The 20749-nt window shown below is 32.7% G+C and overlaps 3 protein-coding genes across 4 annotated transcripts; all 3 read right to left on the reverse strand.

Annotated features, from left to right (window-relative positions):
• Window positions 1-1881: 1881 nt before the first annotated feature.
• LOC113858343 (mitochondrial fission protein ELM1) lies at window positions 1882-6841 on the reverse strand. Its single transcript, XM_027490944.1, has 10 exons — window positions 6515-6841; window positions 5373-5611; window positions 4737-4833; window positions 3623-3772; window positions 3374-3500; window positions 3140-3252; window positions 2979-3042; window positions 2806-2899; window positions 2594-2702; window positions 1882-2240 (listed from the first exon to the last, which is right to left on the reverse strand). The coding sequence occupies exons 1-10, from the start codon at window positions 6701-6703 to the stop codon at window positions 2139-2141; spliced, it is 1284 nt and encodes a 427-aa protein (XP_027346745.1). The 5' UTR covers window positions 6704-6841; the 3' UTR covers window positions 1882-2138.
• A 6215-nt stretch (window positions 6842-13056) lies between these two features.
• LOC113858592 (vesicle-associated membrane protein 714) lies at window positions 13057-17251 on the reverse strand. 2 transcript variants are annotated; one of them, XM_027491295.1, is made up of 4 exons: window positions 16882-17251; window positions 14584-14774; window positions 13717-13880; window positions 13057-13484 (listed from the first exon to the last, which is right to left on the reverse strand). In XM_027491295.1, the coding sequence occupies exons 1-4, from the start codon at window positions 17096-17098 to the stop codon at window positions 13424-13426; spliced, it is 633 nt and encodes a 210-aa protein (XP_027347096.1). In that variant the 5' UTR covers window positions 17099-17251; the 3' UTR covers window positions 13057-13423. The 2 variants fall into 2 exon arrangements, with proteins under 2 accessions (XP_027347096.1, XP_027347095.1); XM_027491294.1 differs by having other exon boundaries at window positions 13057-13546.
• Window positions 17252-17900: 649 nt separating this feature from the next.
• LOC113859320 (NAC domain-containing protein 90-like) lies at window positions 17901-19142 on the reverse strand. The gene is made up of 3 exons (XM_027492131.1): window positions 18956-19142; window positions 18552-18841; window positions 17901-18402 (listed from the first exon to the last, which is right to left on the reverse strand). The coding sequence occupies exons 1-3, from the start codon at window positions 19107-19109 to the stop codon at window positions 18100-18102; spliced, it is 747 nt and encodes a 248-aa protein (XP_027347932.1). The 5' UTR covers window positions 19110-19142; the 3' UTR covers window positions 17901-18099.
• Between the last annotated feature and the right edge of the window lie 1607 nt (window positions 19143-20749).

Here is a 20749-nt window from a genome sequence, read left to right on the forward strand (position 1 = left end):
TCCCATCACCATTTCAGTCTACCTGTTACGCATTAAACTCCCAAACCAACGACATTAAGATTTTTTTAGCGTTTTTCATTTTTAGCCTTAAAAATGACAACATAATTTTACAAAAATTTATTTTAAAATGATGTCGACTTAAAATACTTGAATTACTAAAATGGAAAACTTGTAATTGTTTAATAAAATTGAATGAATGGAAAAGATAGATAGGATGCCTTACTCTTAATAAAAACAAAGGAAAGAGTTAAGAATTAAAAAATGAAAACGACGGAAGTAAACTTCAAACTTGTAATATGATATTGATTTTAAAATGATCGAGAACTAATGTAGGAATCGAGTCTGTCATAATCAGGTTGTAGGTTCGGTCATCAATTTGAAAGTTCAACAAAAAAATTGACTTGATAAAAAAAAAGTATAAATAATTTCTTAAGGGTTAAGAAGTGCCCAATTTTTTGCTTTTCTTTATCATTGATTTTGTACATGCATGTTTTGTTTGTAATATTTCACGAGTATTAGTGATTGAATTTTAGAGACTGAGGTTAATTTTGACAAAAATAGTTGATAAATTAGTTGAAATTTAAATAGACAATTGAAAGTAGAAAAAATAATTATAACTTGAAAGTTATTAAACTATTTTGTGATATTAAAATTTTTATAAATGTAAAATGATATAAAAATTATATTTACATAATTAAAATATACATAAAAATGTATTTAATGAGAAAGTCATTTTTATATGAAAATAAATATAATGAATTTGAGCCACAAAATAATTACTTTTCTAGTTATTTATTTTTATTTTGATGTTTTATCTCTTTATTTAGTTTTAATTTAGTCATTTTTATTTATTATGATAATAACAGTGCTACAATTAAAATCACAATTATTAGCGGTAAGAATTTGCCACAATTGATAAATAAGATAAAGTTAAAGTTAAATACAAAATTAAGGACACAAATAAATTAAAAATTAGAACACAAAATTAAAATAAAAAACAAAATTAATAAATTAAAGTATTATTTTTGCCCAAATAGAAATACACAAAGTAAATATCAAGCGATTCTTAAGTGCTAAATTTAGAAAATAATACATTTAATATATTTTTATCAAAAATAAATTTTATCAATTAAATCAATGAAATTAAAAGTTTTTTAAAAAATTACCAAATTAATAAAATTGTATAATTAAAAACTAATCAATATTTCATTATTTTACTTTATTTTAACATGATATATTTTAAATTATACATCAATTATAATTATTATTTAATTACATGTATATTAATGTCTAAATCTTGTAAAAGTTTATCCATATTATTGTCAAATAATATCACATTACTATCAGATATAAATTTTTGAGACTATAAAGTAGAATTTTCTTACACTCATATAAGACTAAAAACTCTTACACTCAATTTGAATTTTTTATTTAACTTAAATCTAACGGCCAATAAAGTAATAAATTATAACTCATTAAATGTAAGTTAAATGAAAGACTCAAATTAAGTGAAGTTTTTAAACTTACACTAATATAAAATTTTTTTGTATATATATACCAACACTAGGCTATATCATACCTCAAAATTACCATAATTTTAATACTTTTGTATATGCAATAACAAAAAGGTTTAGCCATTCACATATTTCAGGTAAACCCAAACTACTGTCTACTGGCAATTTAGCACAAATTGATTACATTAATTTCAGCCAGCAGCTTGGGTGTTTTAATGTTAATTTAGTAACATTATATAATTATGTTTTTTTACCACTCAAGGGCAAACCAAGCTTCGGATTATCTTCCGTTGAAACAGTAAATTGCGTATTCGTGGGATTTAATTGCCAAAGAAAATATCATATAAAAATGCACAAAACGAATACAAGGAAAATTTTCAATACAATCTTTTTTATTCACCTCATTCTTTTTTCTCAATGATTGTTCACCGCATTCTTTAAAATGCCAAAAACATACACTTTACATTCACATTCAAAAATTGCTATGGTGAAAATGATTACATGCATACCATTTGTTCCTATTCATGGTATGGAAGAAAATTACGTGTCAAAACGACAAACGGTTACCCCTTTAGACAAATAAACAAAACCGGGAAACGTATAATGTCAACTTCAAATTGCATTCTATATCTTCAGTTTCCACCCTCGGGCAGCAAGCGCTTCATGAACCCGTTTGGCAGCATCCGCAGTACCTGTAAGGGGTGGATAACTCCAACTTTCTGATATCTGAAAATTAGAGAAAAACATAAACCAATTACAAAATATACAAACTTGACAGTGATTCAGGATAAACTTTTCCATGTGAACTTGTAGGAGAAGAAAATAAAGTAGTAGAATGAATCAAATTTCTCACAAAAGATCTTTCATATTTAACTTCTCCAAAAAGTGAAGTGGCTAATTTGATTTAACTTTCAGGAGAAATTTTGTCCATTTTATCTCTCCATTTCTTTTCCTATAAATATTTACTGAAAAGTTTGTATCCAAACTAGGCCAATATATGTAATTCCGCAACAAAAATCCTTCAACAATAATCCTCAATTCTTGTATTTGATTAAAAATCATTGCGCGTTTTAACTTACATCCTCAGAACCTGTAAAAGGCCGAACAACCCCCAGCTCTCTCAAAGATTTGTGGAATTCGGTGAACTTCCATCTGCACCGCTCGGCTCCCGCAACATAAACAGGCTTCCTGTGGGTAGAACAAAATCATTTAATAATAATATAAAATGATAGTATCAAGAGAAAGTAAATCTAATTATTCTGATCATAGAAATACTTCTGTAGAGGCATACCCAGTGGTGCAAGCTTCACTTATCATGCTGACTGAATCAGCAGTGACAACAAATGCATCAGCCCAAGCTAGATGGCCCATGTGCAGGTTAGGTCCTGAAAGTTGTGTTTCTGTCAGGTTTCTCTGTTAAAACAAATTTTAAATGTCCGAATCAAAACTGGAATAAAATTTTACCTTGCCCGTCCCAAATATAAACTTTTGGATTATTCCCAAGTTCTTTCACTATAACATTGGACACCTGTTTAAAAGACCAAATAGAGGGAAGAAAAAGTGTCAGAAATGGATGGACGAGTTGCTCAGTGATATTACATTGAGAAACTTCAGAATGACTATACCTTTGGTGGAGTTCTCTCTGAAAAGGATATTCTAACACTCCCACAACTAACAAGAACGCTTAGCAAAGAGGCTGCTAACTGCTTGGCAAGGTCTACACCATATCGGCAGTTGCCTAATTCAATTATGGAAATTAGTCAAATTGCCAATTTTTTGGCAATTGAAACTATAAAACTTAATTTTGTTTTTAAAGTTTTAGGAACACTTCAAATGATTAAATTTACAATAGGAATTACTTGTTGGTCCTCCAATGTTGACAACGAGCAAGGGTCTGGGAACATGTGCAAACTCATCATGCCAAGTAACAGCAGCACTGCGTAATGAAGTGAAATCTACTTGATGTAGTGCCCCCGTTGTGAGCACCTGAATGTACATTACCACATAATAGCCTCAGAAATTGACAGTATCCAACAACAAGGTAAAATAACAGTTTTCCAGCAAAGCAAAAGCTATTTACATCCATACCATAAGCACATTATACATACCACATGACTTTCTGGAGGATCACGAGGAGTTATCCAACTTTGAAGAAACCGGGGAACCTGTTTCTGTCCTTCTGGAGTCAATGGATAATAATCATGCTTAGGGGTAATCACCATGTCAAACCTATTCAAATGAAATCTTGGATGTTGTATCTGGTCGTGAGACAAAGAGATCAAAATCAGAAATCAGGGCTGATGTTTGTGTAATAATGAACATCAGAGCAAAATACAAATCCAATAACACATCACCATTTACCAATGAAGTTTAGATCAGACCATAGATACTCATACTCTAACACTTGATATAAATGAGCACATACATTTCTTCTTTGGGGATTATAGACAACTTATGTATCATTTAGTACTGATTTGGTCATGACTAAATTAAGTATTGCTTACTCGGAAAAGCATTCCTGAACTTAACATATCTGCAATCTAAAGGCTTTCAAACAAGGTTTTAAAAGAATAAACGGTAGACTGCATCATGTAATATGGTTGCAATAATTGCTCCAAATTTGTCACTGTAGCAGCCCACAACAACAGAATATGACCACAACTGTAATTTAAAGCCCTTAATGTGATAAATAAGAGAATTAAAAGGAAGTACAGTAAAAGACAGTAGTTCATAGGGGAAAGAAAGCATAGGAGTAGCAAATAGTTTGTTTTTTTATTTCCTAGCAAGATCATGCCAAAGAATTGCACAACATGACTGCTTTAACGATCGAAAGTAGACAAAAATATTTCCAACTCAAAGTAGTTTGTTACTCCTAGAGTTTTGGAAAGCAGTCACTGCTCCCACTTTTGTCAATCACTAGCTCAAGTTATTAGAAGTCATTCAGCCTATTTTTTTATTTTACCTTTCAGTCTTCGTTAAAAGAAAAACTAACTAAATTATAGCAATCATGCCTTTTATACACACAAGCACAGGGATTTATTCATATTGCATTATAGGAATTGCAATAATATTGATTAGCATCATAAATGATTGAAACGAAAAATAATACATTAGTAATAGCAGACCATTATCCCAAACATTTATGTACACACTAAAAAATTCATAATTTACAAGATATCATAGAAAAGTTGGGTAAAGAGTATATGCATGAAGTCTACCGACCTGAACAACAAAAACATTCTCAGATGCTAAACGTTTTATGGAACTTGCAGTAGAAATGGTATCCCTTCCACATGCTACCACCAACAAAGGGCCCTCCCTAGATAAAATATCAATCATATCATTCTTTATAAGTGGCCAAAGAATCAGATGAAGCAGATCTAAGAAATAGACGACAGAATACAGGAAGAAAGTTCAAGAACATGAATCAGGACTAATATTACTTTGATATGAGAATCATAATATGGATAGGATTTTTGTAGGAAAAATATTAGACAGCCAAAAAGTTAAATTTTTGTCCAGAGAATCACAACAGACACAAGGTGTCTAACATGAATGCATTGGAAATCTGGTACAAATTTTACTAGCTGTCTTAGCTGTACAAAATAATTATTGCAAGAACAAACTGTCAAGTAACACAATTCGCATTATATGCTACCTTAACATATTGAATAGAACAAGTTGAAATATAGGTAATTAGGTATAATGCTATTTTTCAGAGTAGTTAGCGATCTGAATCTGTCTTCACTAAGAAATCAACAAAAACAGTAACTGACCCAAGCTATACACATAACAATTTACAGTATGATCCAGTTTTACAAAGAAAAGGAACAGAATGTGAAAAGGAATAGAATGTACTTTTCGTAAGTTTCACGAGCAAAATTTACTATCTTCTTTACATCAGCTTCTAAGACAGCCAACAAGCCTGCACTGAGACCATTTTCTGAAGGTAAAGGAACATGCTTCTTTTCTTGAGATTTCAACAGAAGCTGAGAATAACCGCGAATCATTCTTACTATATAATATATTTTTTTATGGACAGTGACTGGAAGCCATTGAAGCCACTCATTAACTCCCCCCTTTGGCCTGGTAACCCGCTGCAATAAGTCAATCATAAAATGATAAGTAACTCATTCAGCTGTTAAGAGGTCCTTTCATTTTCAACATGATGAAAAATAATGCTTTCTAAAAAAGGAAAATTCGGTTGTTGAAAATTACGAAAAGGTGGCCATAGCAATAAACGCATAACACATTTTGGTAGCAGATAATATCATGAACAAGGCAAGTGAGGATACAACATGAACAAGATGCTGTACCAATAAAGGTATGTAACTAGACAATCTAAAATAAGAAAACTGAAGTAAATCTCACTGTTTCTTTCCCCAGGAAATCTTCATAAGGCAGGAACTGGCATAATCAGAAACAAAAAAGAAAAAACCCCTTCCTTGTCAGAATTGCGTTTATAAATAACGCCTACTGCCCAATATTACTTTGATAAATCTTCCATGATTGATCCAGAGATGGATGCAGTTTCCCTTCAATTTTTATTTTCTCTTTCAAATGCAAATTTTATATTTTCTACATTGGACAAAATTATTTCTCAACTGATCTTCTGATTTGCATGTCCAATTTCCCCGCTTACGATTTTTACATTCCGGTTTATCTACTGACAACCTTACAGTATTAGTTTTCACTTTTCAGAATAGAAAGCCTTCAATTTATTCACTCATCAAATTAATTTCTAAAATTTCCTAACACCTAAACTAAGGGATTAATTTAATCCACACAATGGATATCCCGGGACAAATACCGGAATTTTCGTCTCAGAGCGATCACTATGACTACTGCTATATATTTTCAGCAAATAACCACAAATGCGCCATTTCTCACTCGAGATAAATTCCAGTTCAAAACGAAACTAGTAGTTTTACTCAATAGCTATGTTGAAACTTTGTGTGTGAAAAATTAGTTGCAGAAAAACATAAAAGTAATATTCTTACATATAAGATGTGCTTATCTGAGAGGCCAAGGGCGCGAACCAATCCGATGCTCTGATTCTCCGATGCGGGGAAACCGTTGCCGATGACGACGGCGCGTCGAACGAAGGTGTGAAGTCCAGATTCGAAGATATCAGGAGTTCCTCTCCGTGCGGTAGGGCTCGGCGGCTCAGGAAGTTGAATTGGCCTCATCGATTCGATTTCGAACGCTTAAGACAGAATACGCAAACCGGTTTCAGTTCAAGAATATCGAGCATGAGTTTTCTCGGGAAAACGAGAGAAAATTTTTTATTCCTGAAGGGTCACGGTGGCTGGGTCGTAACTGGCAACTTTGTGTCCAAGTGTGCTTTGCATATAAAAACAGATTCCCAATGAAAAAAAAACTGAATCATGGCCCATGGACTTAAAGCCCACTCTTGTTATGGTCCAAAGCCTTGTAAATTTCTTAAGATTCAGAGACGACATGTCGTTTTGTAGTAACTTTTTTTCCATATATATATATATATATATATATATATATATCGTGATTTTGCAGGATCTTGAATGAATTGTTATTTAAAACCTTCTATTAAAATGAAAAATGGCTGTAGCTTCTTGATGTGGACAAATTCATGGTAAATCACGTGGTTTGCTGCAAAGCTCTAATAGTGAATTTAGCTATTACTTTTAAGGTAATTATTATGCTCGTTCTTAGCCTTTTTGGCCCCAAACAAGACAGTAAATTTAGTCTCCTTTTAAAAAAAAAATTATAGAATGTAATAGAATAAAATAAAGATATATGTTAATAATTTTATTAAAATAATATATTTTTTTAAGTGAATACAATTTTTTCTATATACTATAATTTATTAAAAAAAATTAGAGAATGAAAAACAACTTATATAAAGCTATTTTAATTAAAATCTATAAATACATGTCATATATTAAATTAAAGACTAAATTTTCATTTTTCTTAAATTGTTAGTATCTAACATTTAAGTTTTTGAATTATTTAAAATACATGTGTTACGTTAAGTACCATGTTAGAAATTTAGTTGACATTTCTTAAAAAGAGAACTGTTGCACATCAATAATCTCTACAGATTTATAGTACAATTCAAGCAGTGCAATGCCAAGATAAAGATTCCTATCATAACAAGCTTTCAAAGCACATCTATGAACAACTTTCCCAAGCTCAAATGCTTTCAGACTAAGATAGGACTTAAGAGCAGCAAAAATGGTAAAATTGTTTGGTGTATACTTCATAATTCTCATATGGTAGAAAAGTATCAATGCATTCTCATGGCAAGAATTCTCAACATAGCAAGCCACCATTCCAATGAGAGATACCATGTCCTTACAATAAATGCCATCGAACACTCGATGTGCAGCATCAACCTTTACACCAACAGAATAGGCATTTATAAGCATAGTATCAACATATGCGTCAGAGTGATAACTAAGTTTATAAGTACATGTAATGAATTAAAAAAAAAAAGTTATCAAATTTTTTATGTGATTCTTCTTCTTACGAGTATAATAAACTTTAATTTTAACTTTTTTAATATCAAACATAACTACAATTTTTAATTTGGGAGAGAATTTGAGAAAAATATTAGAGTTATTCTCAAAATAAAAATGGAAAATATACTGATATGTTTGGACAATTAGGGCAATTTTTAATTTTTTAGTACAATGCTATTTCTGTCAACTATTTGGTCACATTATCTTCTCCAGTCATTCAAAATAATGTCATTTCTATCAATTGAGCTCTTAACATGACATTTAATGTGACATATAGGCGTTTTATTAGTGTTTGTTAACGGTGTGAGTTTATGGACTATAATGCCCAATAGAGATGAAAGTCAGAGATTAACGTGATATTTTAAATATTTCAGATACTAAAATATCAAACACTAACAATATAAGGAACTAAAATGAGGGTTTACTGTTAAATTAAGATTAAAAGCTTACAAGAAATAAAAGTGAGGAGGAAAAAAATGACTTGCAACAATGGTGGTTTTGGATTCTGGCAAAATGTAAAATTGTATATGGAACTATTAAATATCAACTATGGTGACCAGCAGCTAGCAGGTGCAACGTTGATTCTTTAACACTTCGACCCAGCTTGACAACCATATAGGACGGTCAGAGAGAGAACTATAGTGCCAAAATTGTCGTCGAGATTCCTCAAAAAATTTATTTTTTGAATTTTAAACTCTCAATCTTTTGACTCTTAGGTATAAATAAAATTGATAACTTCAATTGATTGAAGTTTATAACTGATAAGTGATGCATTACTCAAATTAAATTTGGTTCTTTTTAACTTGTAAAAAATATTTTTTGTTGCCACGGTTATGAAAAAATAGAGAAGATTTAATGGTATGTATTGTTTTATTTTTTTGGAGAAAACAAAAAGTTTCTATAAGCTTTAATGCTAAAAAATATTTGTCATTGCTATGGTTATGGAAAAATAGAAAAGGTTTAATGCTAAAAATTGTTTAATTTTTTGGAGAAAATTAAAAGTTTTTGTAAACTTTAATGCTAAAAAGAGTAAAATTTAGAAATTAAAAGAAATTTTGAGTCTAGAAAAGTTAAAGAGTTAACATTATTTATGGCAAGCGAAATGCAAAAAATTGAATTTTTTTTTTTTTTTCAAACTGTAAACTATAATTAACAGTTTTTACTTTAGCTTCCTTTCAGACTTGGCCTCGGGTGACCGCCAGCCTAAACTACCCTAAAGCTAAGCCTGGTAAGAAACCACGTATCGGCTTGTTGGGCTTAACAAAGTGCCCTTTACCATAACGTGATGATCATTTAGAGCCTTGGGAGTTGACAAAAAGAATAGCCTCGGGTGGCATGCAGCAACAATACACTTGGTCATAAGTTATTTAATAAAAAAAAGGTACATTTCTTAATTTCTTAAAATAACGTTCAAAAACCCTCAATCAATATTAAGAAGCATGATATATTTTCAAATCACTGATAAAATTTTTAATCGAATGAATCACGGTTCTGTAGTATTTCTAAAAGTAAAAGCAATATTTAACTTATCTGAAGTAAGAAAATGTAAAAAATGAATGTTTATCTTCATTAATTTTAAATTATTTACATTCATTAAGTAATATTTTAATTTAAATTAATGGTAGATAATCTCTTACTTGTTGACATCATATACATAATTACCAAAGCTGGAAACTAGCATAATCACAAATTAGTTAGATCTTCTCATTTTTAATTATTAGTGAAAATTTATTAAAAATAAAAAATTTATGTGAATCTCAACCATAATTTACTTATTCTTGTTTTTAGTTTAATGATTCTCTATCGTATTTTATAACACTCCTCATATAATGACACATAAGCATCATCACCTGGATCTAGAACTACTAAGGTAAAGAGACTTATTTAAATTATTTTTTTTATAAAAGTGCAGGTACTTATAAATTGATTTAACTATTAATGGAAAATTTTGAGTTAAAAATAAACAAAAATGAAGTTCAAGGCTTGAAACCAAAAATAAGTACTAGCCATCTTCTTGTACCTATATGTCATGTTTAACTCTTATATTTCTTTTGTCAAGTATTAACCAGATAAAAATTATTTAATATCTATCATTGATTTTATTTTTCAAACCTTATGAAACTAATGAAATATGACCGAAAAGAAAAGTGAAGCTCTTAAATCATGATTTAAGAAAGAGATGCACACAAAATTTATTGACGACCTTATTATGTAAAAATTTTGTTTGCTGGGATTTGGAAATGATTTTGAATAATACCAACGAGTCATTAAATGTGTATTATTTTGGTCGAGTCTCTCTCTCTCTCCCCCCCCCCCCCCCCCTCCTGAATTGCACTTTTCAAAATTCAAATATTGCTATAATTGATGCTGTACAAATTGGATAACACAATGCAAGAAAAATCTACTATTCCATTAACGTCCAAGAATCTTGCCACATACAGCATGTGACAGAGGCATGATCAATAGATCCTGTGATGCATGCCAACAGTTTCCACAGGCAAAATGGATGTTTAGTGTCTCGTGAAGAATGGGAGTGACACGTGTGTAAAGCAACAAGCTTATGAGAGACCCGCTAGGAAAATCCACATGACAAACATATTTTTGACGCATGCTCTTACCACCCATGCATGAATCCGCCACCAAAGTAGTATTATCCATAAATGAAGTGCAAGACGGTGAAGACAGATATCAATTCCACCCACCTAGCCACAGCTTAAGCTGACATCACATCTCTCCCATACCATGCAAATTCTATTCTTCCTACTTTTTCTGCATTTATACACTACTTCATGCCCAATTTGAATACTCCCCTAGCTTCTCATTTATATATAATACTACCATTTCCCCCATGGCTATGGCGTCAGGGTGCCCGCCGTTTTTTCCACTCCGCCGCATTACGGTGGTGCTCCGCCATCTTCGCCAGTCTACCTGGCTCACCCAGCTCCATCGCTACCACCCACATCCGCAGAGCCGCTACCACGTGGACCGACTCTTCCGCCACATTGATCAGCTCCAAGATTATATTAGCCGCCACAGGCTCCTCCCTGCCATGGTGGGTCAGCGTCCTCGTCCTTCTCGCACTCCAAGCCACAACCACCAGAAGCACGTTCTTCAGCTTCACCACCAGTGCTTGGAACTTCGAAGGACACATCAGCACCAGCTGCGCGAGTCACTCACCAGAATCCGCCACTGCATAAGGCCACTCCGACAGTACCTCATCTTTAACCAACCCGACCAGCTTATACGCTACCACCAAAGCATGAATATCCTCGACATTTTCACTACCCATCTATGAAACCTACCTTCACCTTCTGCATCTCTACTGAGTTACAATTCCTCCTTCTAGTTTGCGGACAAAATAAATTTACTCAACACCAATCAATTCTTCTCCTTCCAATTTCAGCGGCATAACTATTCTCAAAGCCTCTCATTTATCGACTCCATCAATTCAAAAAACTCTTGCATAATATGTAGAATTCACTCCACCTATTGAATTTATACAGCTTCCGCCCACGGAAGTGACAAAACCACCCTTAGAGTTGTTCTATACAATATCTTGGTCGTCTCCAGGGAACTCCATTAGGCCCGTCTCCAATATCTGGAAATAATAATTATGAATACTTTGTTCTCATTGCATCTGCAGAAACGGTGTTTGGGTTGACATTTGCACCACATGATATGCTTGATTTTTTATGTTGTAACATTTCTCTTCATCTACGGCTATCTGACGTTCCATGTTTGTCGAAGAAATACTACTTTCAAGGTTAAAAAAATGTATATGGTAAAAACAGATATACAGCAGTATTAAGATTTATGATATAGCAGAGTACATGGCAAGGGTGTAACATGAGAGAATATATTTTTTTGTAAGAAAAGGTGGATGCCCACATTGTGCTCCATCACCGGTACATGGGCATATTTAAATTAGATTATTCCTGATGCAAGTAAAAAGACAAATTTAAACTAAAAAGACTACTATTATGAAATGAAAAACTTCAAGTCGTAATGTAAAACATAGATCTATAGCTAAAGAGGTAACACATAGAATCAAAATATTGTTAAGAAACTTAAGCCTAACTCACTTCTAAAAGCTAGCTCATGAGAGAAGGACTGTCCTAACCTTTATAAAAAGTATTCTGACTCTATTTTTAACCAATACGAGAGATCTTAACAAATATATTATTTGTATTAGGATTGGATGTCAATTCACATTCAACTAAAACAATTTAGAAGTATTACTGATGACAAATTAATCCTAGTAATCAAGCAAGTTCAGCAGTTAAAAAAATGTAGGAGATGTATTTCACAAATCACATCCTCCCATCTGGAGAAAAATATTCATCATTCAAACTAATGTTACACTATACTTTGTAAGATATTGACAATATCAAACCTGGAAAGATTCGTGGCTGTCCAAAGAGTGAAATGCATAATCAAGCAAGGTCCTTTGAAGTAAAACTTGAAGAGAAGAATTTAAGCAGTTATTAAGGTTTCAAATCATCCTTCTTTCCATTTACCCCCAGTTATGATAAATGTGGACGGCCAAGAAAACTTTTTTAAGATAATTTATGCAAGTAGGGTTTATTTCCCAGATGGGATCGCCTTTAATCCATGAATACCATCTTATCCAAATCAAAAGGCTGATCATCTACTTTAGCCAATATATATCGTGATCAACCTCACACAGCCATGTTTTTTCAGCTACTAGATGAGTAGTAAAATACTCATTCCAATCATCGCACCGAATTGAAGATTCAAACACAGGATACTCTATCTGCCACACCTTTGCCTTTTTTAAATCTAAATTTGCCACACCATCAACCATTTCTGTTTCAGTTTCTTCCTCCTAGGAGGCTTATCAAAATTTGAGAGCTACTCTCTTATTAATCCGGCCAAATAAATCACAGTAACTTACCAAACAATTGTCATACCACATGCCTTTGTGTTTTAACCTTATTTTGAAACTCGAAGGCTGCTTCTTCCAATTATATTCATTTTCTACTTTTCAGTAACTTAAGCTTCTTCCATCATCATTGGTGTCCAATAAGCCATTTTATATTATATCAGTCATCTAGGCAATGCAGGATCAATTTATCATATAAAATCAGTGTTGCAATGAAAATATAGAACCGTCCACGACTAAAGGGAACAGGGAGACAGGGAGACGATCATTCTTAACTATAATTTCAATTTTTTTCTAAACAAATAATTTAAACATAGATTATGAAAGATAGTAAGATAGTAAAAATCCACATTTACAGAAGGATGGCCCATAATCACAGATAGTACCTTATCATGCTGCAGCATGTACTTCTATAATACAGAACTAAAAACGACATAAACAAGAAAATACATTTAACAGTTTCTGGACCCTTTCGGCTCATAAGTTTGAATCCGAAATTGCAGAGCTCAGAAAATACATAAACCAGCAGGAGTTGCAATTAGGACCTGCAGGATGGTAGAGTGATGCCTCCACAACAAGCAGCAATTATCAAATAAAGAACGATTACAATCAAGCATGTCAATAAGGCCCTGTCAAAGACCAAAAAAACATTCAGTGAAGACACGGATAGAAGAAAAGGGCAAAAAGCTAAGTCATCTGACCTTTAAATCCAAACTATTTTCGGTATCCCAGATCTAAAATGTCTAACTTCAAAAATGCACTTTCTTTATATTAAGCATATGATAGAAATTTTACTCACAAGAGTTTGAAATTTTTCATCCAAAGAGCTCTTCGAAGGCGCTTTGACTGTTTCCTAAAGTGAAATGCACTGTCTTGCATTGTTGCTGTCTTGTCAACAAGAAGTTCAATCCGGTCACCTCTCTCCAATATTTTCTCGATATTGTCCACCATGATTGTACGTATCTGTATGATAGATTGAAGGTTTTAATGTCACTGACTTTGCAAAAATTAAGTGAGGGGACTGAAATAGACAAAGATTCATCATGTGAAACATCAATAGAGTAAATAACACTACAGCATCTATACAACTTGAAATCCAATAGAATGCTCTTCATAAACATGTTTGCAAAGCAATCAATTTACAATGATTTTCACGAAGAAAGTGGATAACTTTTCCAACATTCTTGGCTATCACACCCTGGGATGAGCCATGAACTTGCAAAGGCACCAGAACATTTCAGGTCAAAGGTATACCACCTCTGCTAGGCTTACCAGCTTTCTATTAAGATAAATCCTATATATAATAACTCATTATCATGGCATTCATCTTTTGTTGAACGTAAAAACTGGGGCAAGAACAAATATATACATGTCACATTTGTGTTTTTCTTTGGTCCCGTAAACAAGATTGGTTGGTGTTATTACATTAAGCAGATAATATGTTAAGCAAAATTATCAGTCAGTTTCAGTTCATATCCTGAAAGAAGGGAAATTTATCAACAAAAAATAGGGTTGCATATTGAATAAACCAAAGCTCAATTTCACCTATCATATTTTGAAACTTGATTTCTCACTCCTCACTTTGTGCTAGATAAATAAAATGGTGGGGATAAATGAGAGAGACAAAATATAAGGAGGTACAGAGTTTTCGTTGAAATGCACTTGCCTCACCAACTTCACCCCTGACACGATTGAGGGTATCGACACTAGGATTACTAGAAAAAAATTCCATTTGCTGATGCAAAACCCTTGAAAACTCATCATTCATTGCATAAGCTGGTGCATAATTGACAACTCTACCATAGTTCTTCATAAATCTCATTTGGACATCTTCCAAGTATGAAAAAGGGATTCTCCCTGAATAAACCAAAGATAGGACATGTTAGCACATAAAAAAACAGCATGAAGATTAAAACTGCATAGTAATAGCTTGGATAACATTTTTGAGCTTGCTAGTTATTGTTAATGAAGAGATATATGTACTAATCCTCTAAATCAGCTTTCAGTTAATTGTTTTTCACAAGAAAAAAATATGCAACAGCTTGTACCAGTAAAGATTAAATTGGGGAACTACTTCAGTAATGAATATTGAAAAGCTAACAAACTTCCCTGACAGAAGTTTCAAGACAGTTGGAGCCTTGCATAAACGTATAGATTTATCAGGGGTGAACTTGTGGGCTTTACAGGTTTATAAGCGTCAGGTTATACACGTCTTTTTATCAATTATAAGCATGTGATTACTACTTGCTGATAGAGTTAGGAGTCATCAACCGATTCCTAGGCTGGAAGAAATCTGACCTAATTGATAGTGAGGAGTGAGGACTGAGGAGAATAGCTGAAAAGATCCTTATAGTTAAAGAGTGAATAAAGGACTATAGAACAATGTTATATCAAATCTTATGTAGTTGTAAGGGGCCTAGTTTAGCTCTACCCTCTCCCCTTTTCCTCTTTGAGATAAAATTATCTCTGTATCTGTTATGCATCAGCAGGAAGGACATTCATGCAGAAAGCACTAATGGTTAGTTTCAACTGTCATCTAAACTATAAATCAACTTTGCAGGACAATATCCTATTATTGGCACTAGAAGAATAGACCCTACCAGGATTACAAAGAAACACAATAATGAAAATCTATTTTTCTTAAGGTGATCTAGGTCTGCATTTTCTAAATACAACTAATTAGGAAACTTCAATCAGGAGGAAGCTATAAAAAATGCAAATTGTTAAACTTAACACAGAGTTCCCTAAGTGTTTCAAAAACCTCATTTGGTGCAGTAAAATACTTGTATCAGGGAGATGGCATTTGATCACTGGCTAAATCTGGAAGCCTTATTGGAGTTCATTATTTGTGTGTATGGGTATCCAGCAACAACATTTCCTCTAATTTAAGAAGCTAAAGTTGTACACAAGTACACATTAAAGAGCAATGGGGTTCAGTCAAACAATTATTGGACAATCTTCTTCATCAGTTGTTTAGCCAAAAAACAAAGTTTAGATCAAGTTTAGGTGACAGGATATTGTGTATCATAACGTGAGGAGTACTAGGAACATATACACACTCTATTTCATACACTCTTAATTATTGGTTAACATTTATTGAAAATTACAAAAGTATGGGATGATCATTAAATTAGAATTGAAAAAGAGTGGAGCCCACATGATTTTTGTAGTTTTTAATAAACTTTAGCGAATAACTAAGAGTGTATTAAAAAGGGTGTATTTGAGAGAGTGTTGCTGCTTGCTAGCATTTCTCTCATAACATTTACCCCAAGTAGGGATAATCTAGGAAAAGCCTCTTTCAGAGGCATTAACTATGAAAGTCATCTACTCCATCATGCCACTGCCCTGTCAAGAGCAGGAAATCTCAAACAATCGGGGAGCTCTTACTAAGAGGTTGCCAGTCCCAACATTCAGTAGAAGCTGCAAACGACTCTCAAGAACATCACTCTGCACAACAGTTGAATTTCCAAGTCTATGAAGAACTGATACAGAGACAAGCTAGCAGACTTCAATCTCAGCTTTGTTCAATTTAGCAGATCAATACTGAAAGTTTTTTTTTTTCTCACAACCCTTTCATACACTGGAAAGTAATCAAACAATAGATTCCTCGTTCTATAGAACATTTATCTGTAATTGAAGATATCAAGGCCGGCTGGCCTTGATACCTATTTCCTTTTTTCCGGTCAAACCCTAAATTTTTCCCGTCTCTTTCGAATTTATTGAATACACGATCATCAATTGTGATTTTTTATTTCTTGAAACGAAAATAAGAGGTTATGAAGAAGATTTCGTCCCAGCAACGCTACGCATCTCACAGGGACTTCAAGCTAGCATCTAACACATGACTCTGTAGTAGATCCTATGTTTGTTTCTAATGAAAGCGAATCGGATAGTATAACGAGTGGATTAAGATTACGATTGAGAAGAAGGAAAAACAGAAGCACGAATTGCGAGAAGAACTCACTTCCAAAGGTGTCGTTGGCCATACAGAGGTAGGTGATGCCATCGGATCGGAGAATGTGAAAGATGTAGCGATCCTGAGAGAAGCAAAGCCTAGAATCAGACTCTGCCGGAAGCTTCTCGAGGATACGGCGGGCGACGGCGCCTGTGTTGCCGGTGACGGCGCTGAACTCCGCCAGCACCACCGTACCTCTGGCCACCAAAGCGTAGAGGATCGCCATCGGCGAAGAACTTTCTAGAAGATCACGGAGAACGTTCTCTTCTACTATTTATTCCCTTTCTAGCTAGATCTTCTAGTTCCCATTGAAAACCAGAACGAGATTGTTGTTATCAAAACAAAACGTTTAGAACTTCAAATTTTACATATTATTTAATTTAATTTAATTACTATTATTTTGATTTCTTAAATTTTGAATTGAATATGGTAGTTTTCAGTTCCATCAGTGGGCCACGTTTCGCACGTACCGGGAAGTCCATCGTGATTTGTTGTGCGGGAAATAATAGAGTAACACCGAGGGCAGGGCACCCCAAGTCCAACGCACGTGCTATTAGCTGGTTGGTCGTTCTATCATTTTCTGTTTCTCAGAGGATAAGATAAGAATAAATATTTTTACTATAAATTATAAATATCTTCCTCAATTCTCTGATGAATTAGTTTTACCTAATTTTTTTAAACATTTTTTATAATATACTAAATGTATTTTATCATCATCTAAATCTTCTGTAAATCATATCTAATAATAATTAGTAAATTTTCCTTCCCTTGTTGGGAATTCGGCTGCTTGGGCACAATTAGTAAAAAAATGTTAATTTGTTTTTGGTGAAGAAATTTTAAAAATTAAAAATCTCACGAGAAGGCTCGTCTGAATGCAAAAACTTGTCATTAGAAGTATAAAAATGTTAAATTAGTGTGTATACATATTAAAGGAAATGTCAGAAGATTAAATTGATAGAAGAGTTAACATTTTGATTCATTGTCAGTTTTATTTGGCATAATTTACAAAGGCTTGTGCGGGTGTTGTTAAGAAATGGACTAGATATTCAAATTGAATAAAGCACTAGCTATCTGGAGACTGAATTGGGGGTAAGTAACAAAAATCCTGCTTATAATCTTCTATACTTAATGAATCCTAATCTGAAAAAACAAATATTGATCATGTTACATATGATCTTCTCGTATTCTTCTAATGGGTCTTTCTTGAGGTCTCAGTTTGGGTTAGAGTTAGACCCAATTGAATTGTTCCCATTCGAACTCCCACAACGGTTCTTGGAGTTTGACCTCATTATAATTCACATTCCAATTTGTGCTACATGATTCTCCAGGCTCTGTCAGTGTAGCGGTATGAACCCCCTCTAAGTGAGAAGTAGTATGAGAAGAACTTGAACCATCGATTCTCGCAGCGTGTTTAGCATGTGCCGCAGAAAACCTGTTCTCCACTCTTCCATTCTCTGATGGACGTCGATCAAATGATCGAAAGCTTCCCGATATGACATAAACCCGGCACAGGCTGAATTCCCTTCTCAACTAATCACCAAATGAAATCCAAGTACAATGTTAAAAGCAGGTTATTGAAGTAGAATAATAAAATTATTTACAATACTTTACCTCTTTTATTTCACTTTTCATGCATGGAATTAATGGGACAAAAGAAACATTTTTCATATAATATATACCTGAGGGATGGAAGTGATGGATTTGTCGGGGACTTGGATGGCTCTATATTCATTCATCTTCCATTTGGTTTTCCTACCAGTAGGAGCTTTTCCTTTGTAGAATACCATGGATTTTTTCATTCCAATGACTTTGTTATCAGAAGAATAAACATAGCCAGGAGAACCAGTGGCTTTCCAATACCCACAAGACGTGGTTCTGCTGGGTCTACCTCCTCTGGCTTCTCTCTCTTGACCAGGTGTAAAGAAAAACCACTGCTCCGTGTCCCCACGACAAAGCTCCCCTGCAAGTGCTGCATACAACAACAACAAACACATTGCAAGATAAATTAAAAAAAGAAATACCCATTGAACCATTAATTAATGAATCATGATAAAACGCTGAATAGCTGAAAACGAAGATGTACTTGGAAGGTTCCACGGTTCTACGCCATTGATGTCAATAACTGGGATAACTCTGTCTATGGAGTTTCTTTTGCCTTCTAGTTTGTTGTGTAGGTAGAAGCCAACTAGCTCTTCTTCCGTTGGGAAGAAACGAAACCCAGGTGGATGATCTTCCATTGATTGTTGTGTAGAGATTTTACTTTACCGCTTGCAAAATTCGAATGAGGTGAATTAAATATATAAAGATGGATGCAGTAGAGTCCAAAAAGTGAAGTGTAGGTGGGACAGAGATATTAACCGTGTAAAGTTAGAAATTTTGTCAAGTTGGGAACGAGGGTGGAAACTTCCACGCGGTTATGGAAGCAAGAAAACGTCTATGCAATCCATATTGGGAACCTTATGATGGCAATACCATCCAATAAAATACCATTTTGAATAGGTCATCCTCTCTCTGACACACCCAAGATAAGGGAAAATTATGTAATCATTTTGTATGGTTTTTGTGTAACCAAACCTAATCACTTCTCTTAAGCCTAATTTTCCTGTGATCTCTCTTTCGCTGATCTAATAAGCCACAGATACGAAGAATCTCGCAAGTTGAACAAGTCGCATATGTGTCACCCCGCCAAAAAAATATAGGTTTAAAAGTTGATTATATCAAAAACTGGTTAAACTAAATAAATATAAAATTACACATTTTTTTCCAAAAAATTTATAGATTCATCCAAGATAAATGTGACCCCATTCTTAATGTATTAAAAAAATTAAAGCCAAAATATTAATTAAAAATGTTATTACATTACGATTTTAATTTAATATTAAACAAATAATTATTTTAATTTATTAATTAATAATATTAATTAGCAAGATTCTTAATTTAATTTTATACAGTAGACTAAAAATTTCATAATTTTTAAAATTTACTCTTATTCAGTTTCTCTTGCAATTGTAAAAGTTCTCTAAAGTTTTAATTTTTTCAAAATTTGAAATAATCTATAATCTTGAAACAATTACTTTTATTTATTTCTTTTACATTGAATTTTTATTTTTCTTTTCCAGCTTAATCGTTGGCATTCTAGTTATTACTCTTAATTATTTCATACACTTAAATTTATTTTTTTATTCACTAAATATTAAGATTTGTTTACTTTTAAAGATTAAATTTAAGTATTTCATTTTAAAATTGACTATTTTTTTGGTTTTTATCTCTTAAAGTCATTCTTACCTCGTTATATTAAAAAAAATTAACTTATTTCCAATTATTTATATTTTTACATTTTTACATTTATTATATTTTTAGTTTAATTTAATTTAATTATGAAAATACATGTTATAATTTTATATAGTTTAATATTATTTAATTTTATCTTTTTTCTAAATTTAGTATAATCACCAAAAAAAAATTAATATACCCGTAAAATACATTAGTATATATGTGTGTCTTTGAGTATTAAAACACTCTTTATCTTCCTATATTTCAAAATAATTGCCACATAATAATTGTGAAAGTCATCAATATTCTACTTTTAAAAATACAAATTTATCTGATTATAATATTTGCTCATTGTACTCATGCTTTCTTAATTCACACACATATAGATATTGAAAGATATGGACGAAGTTGAAAAATAATTAATACCTTGTGATAAGTAACTAATTGTAGCATCTAATCCAACATCATATATTTAAACTTGAGAGACTGAGTAATAAATAAAATAAAATAAAAATATAATAATCTATTATTAAATAAATATATTATTTAAATACATATTTAAACATTATTGGTTAAAATTTTTTCTATACAGTATCCTAAATTT

This window comes from Abrus precatorius, unplaced genomic scaffold, assembly GCF_003935025.1.
Source record: "Abrus precatorius isolate BTA unplaced genomic scaffold, Abrus_2018 Scaffold2, whole genome shotgun sequence".
Classification (NCBI taxonomy): Eukaryota; Viridiplantae; Streptophyta; class Magnoliopsida; order Fabales; family Fabaceae; genus Abrus; species Abrus precatorius.

Excerpts from the sequence above, each read along its gene's own strand:
- LOC113858343 (XM_027490944.1), bottom strand. The coding sequence starts at position 6,703 with ATGAGGCCAATTCAACTTCCTGAGCCGCCGAGCCCTACCGCACGGAGA. Across the intron at positions 2,900-2,978 it reads TTATATTTGGGACGGGCAAG|GACCTAACCTGCACATGGGC; the intron begins GTAAAATTTTAT and ends CACAACTTTCAG. Across the intron at positions 2,703-2,805 it reads AGTGAAGCTTGCACCACTGG|GAAGCCTGTTTATGTTGCGG; the intron begins GTATGCCTCTAC and ends TTCTACCCACAG.
- LOC113858592 (XM_027491294.1), bottom strand. The coding sequence starts at position 17,098 with ATGGCGATCCTCTACGCTTTGGTGGCCAGAGGTACGGTGGTGCTGGCG. Across the intron at positions 14,775-16,881 it reads GGCCAACGACACCTTTGGAA|GGAGAATCCCTTTTTCATAC; the intron begins GTGAGTTCTTCT and ends TGGTTTATTCAG. Across the intron at positions 13,881-14,583 it reads TCAGGGGTGAAGTTGGTGAG|ATACGTACAATCATGGTGGA; the intron begins GCAAGTGCATTT and ends TCTATCATACAG.
- LOC113859320 (XM_027492131.1), bottom strand. The coding sequence starts at position 19,109 with ATGGAAGATCATCCACCTGGGTTTCGTTTCTTCCCAACGGAAGAAGAG. Across the intron at positions 18,842-18,955 it reads AGAACCGTGGAACCTTCCAA|CACTTGCAGGGGAGCTTTGT; the intron begins GTACATCTTCGT and ends TGTTGTATGCAG. Across the intron at positions 18,403-18,551 it reads CCATCACTTCCATCCCTCAG|TTGAGAAGGGAATTCAGCCT; the intron begins GTATATATTATA and ends TTTGGTGATTAG.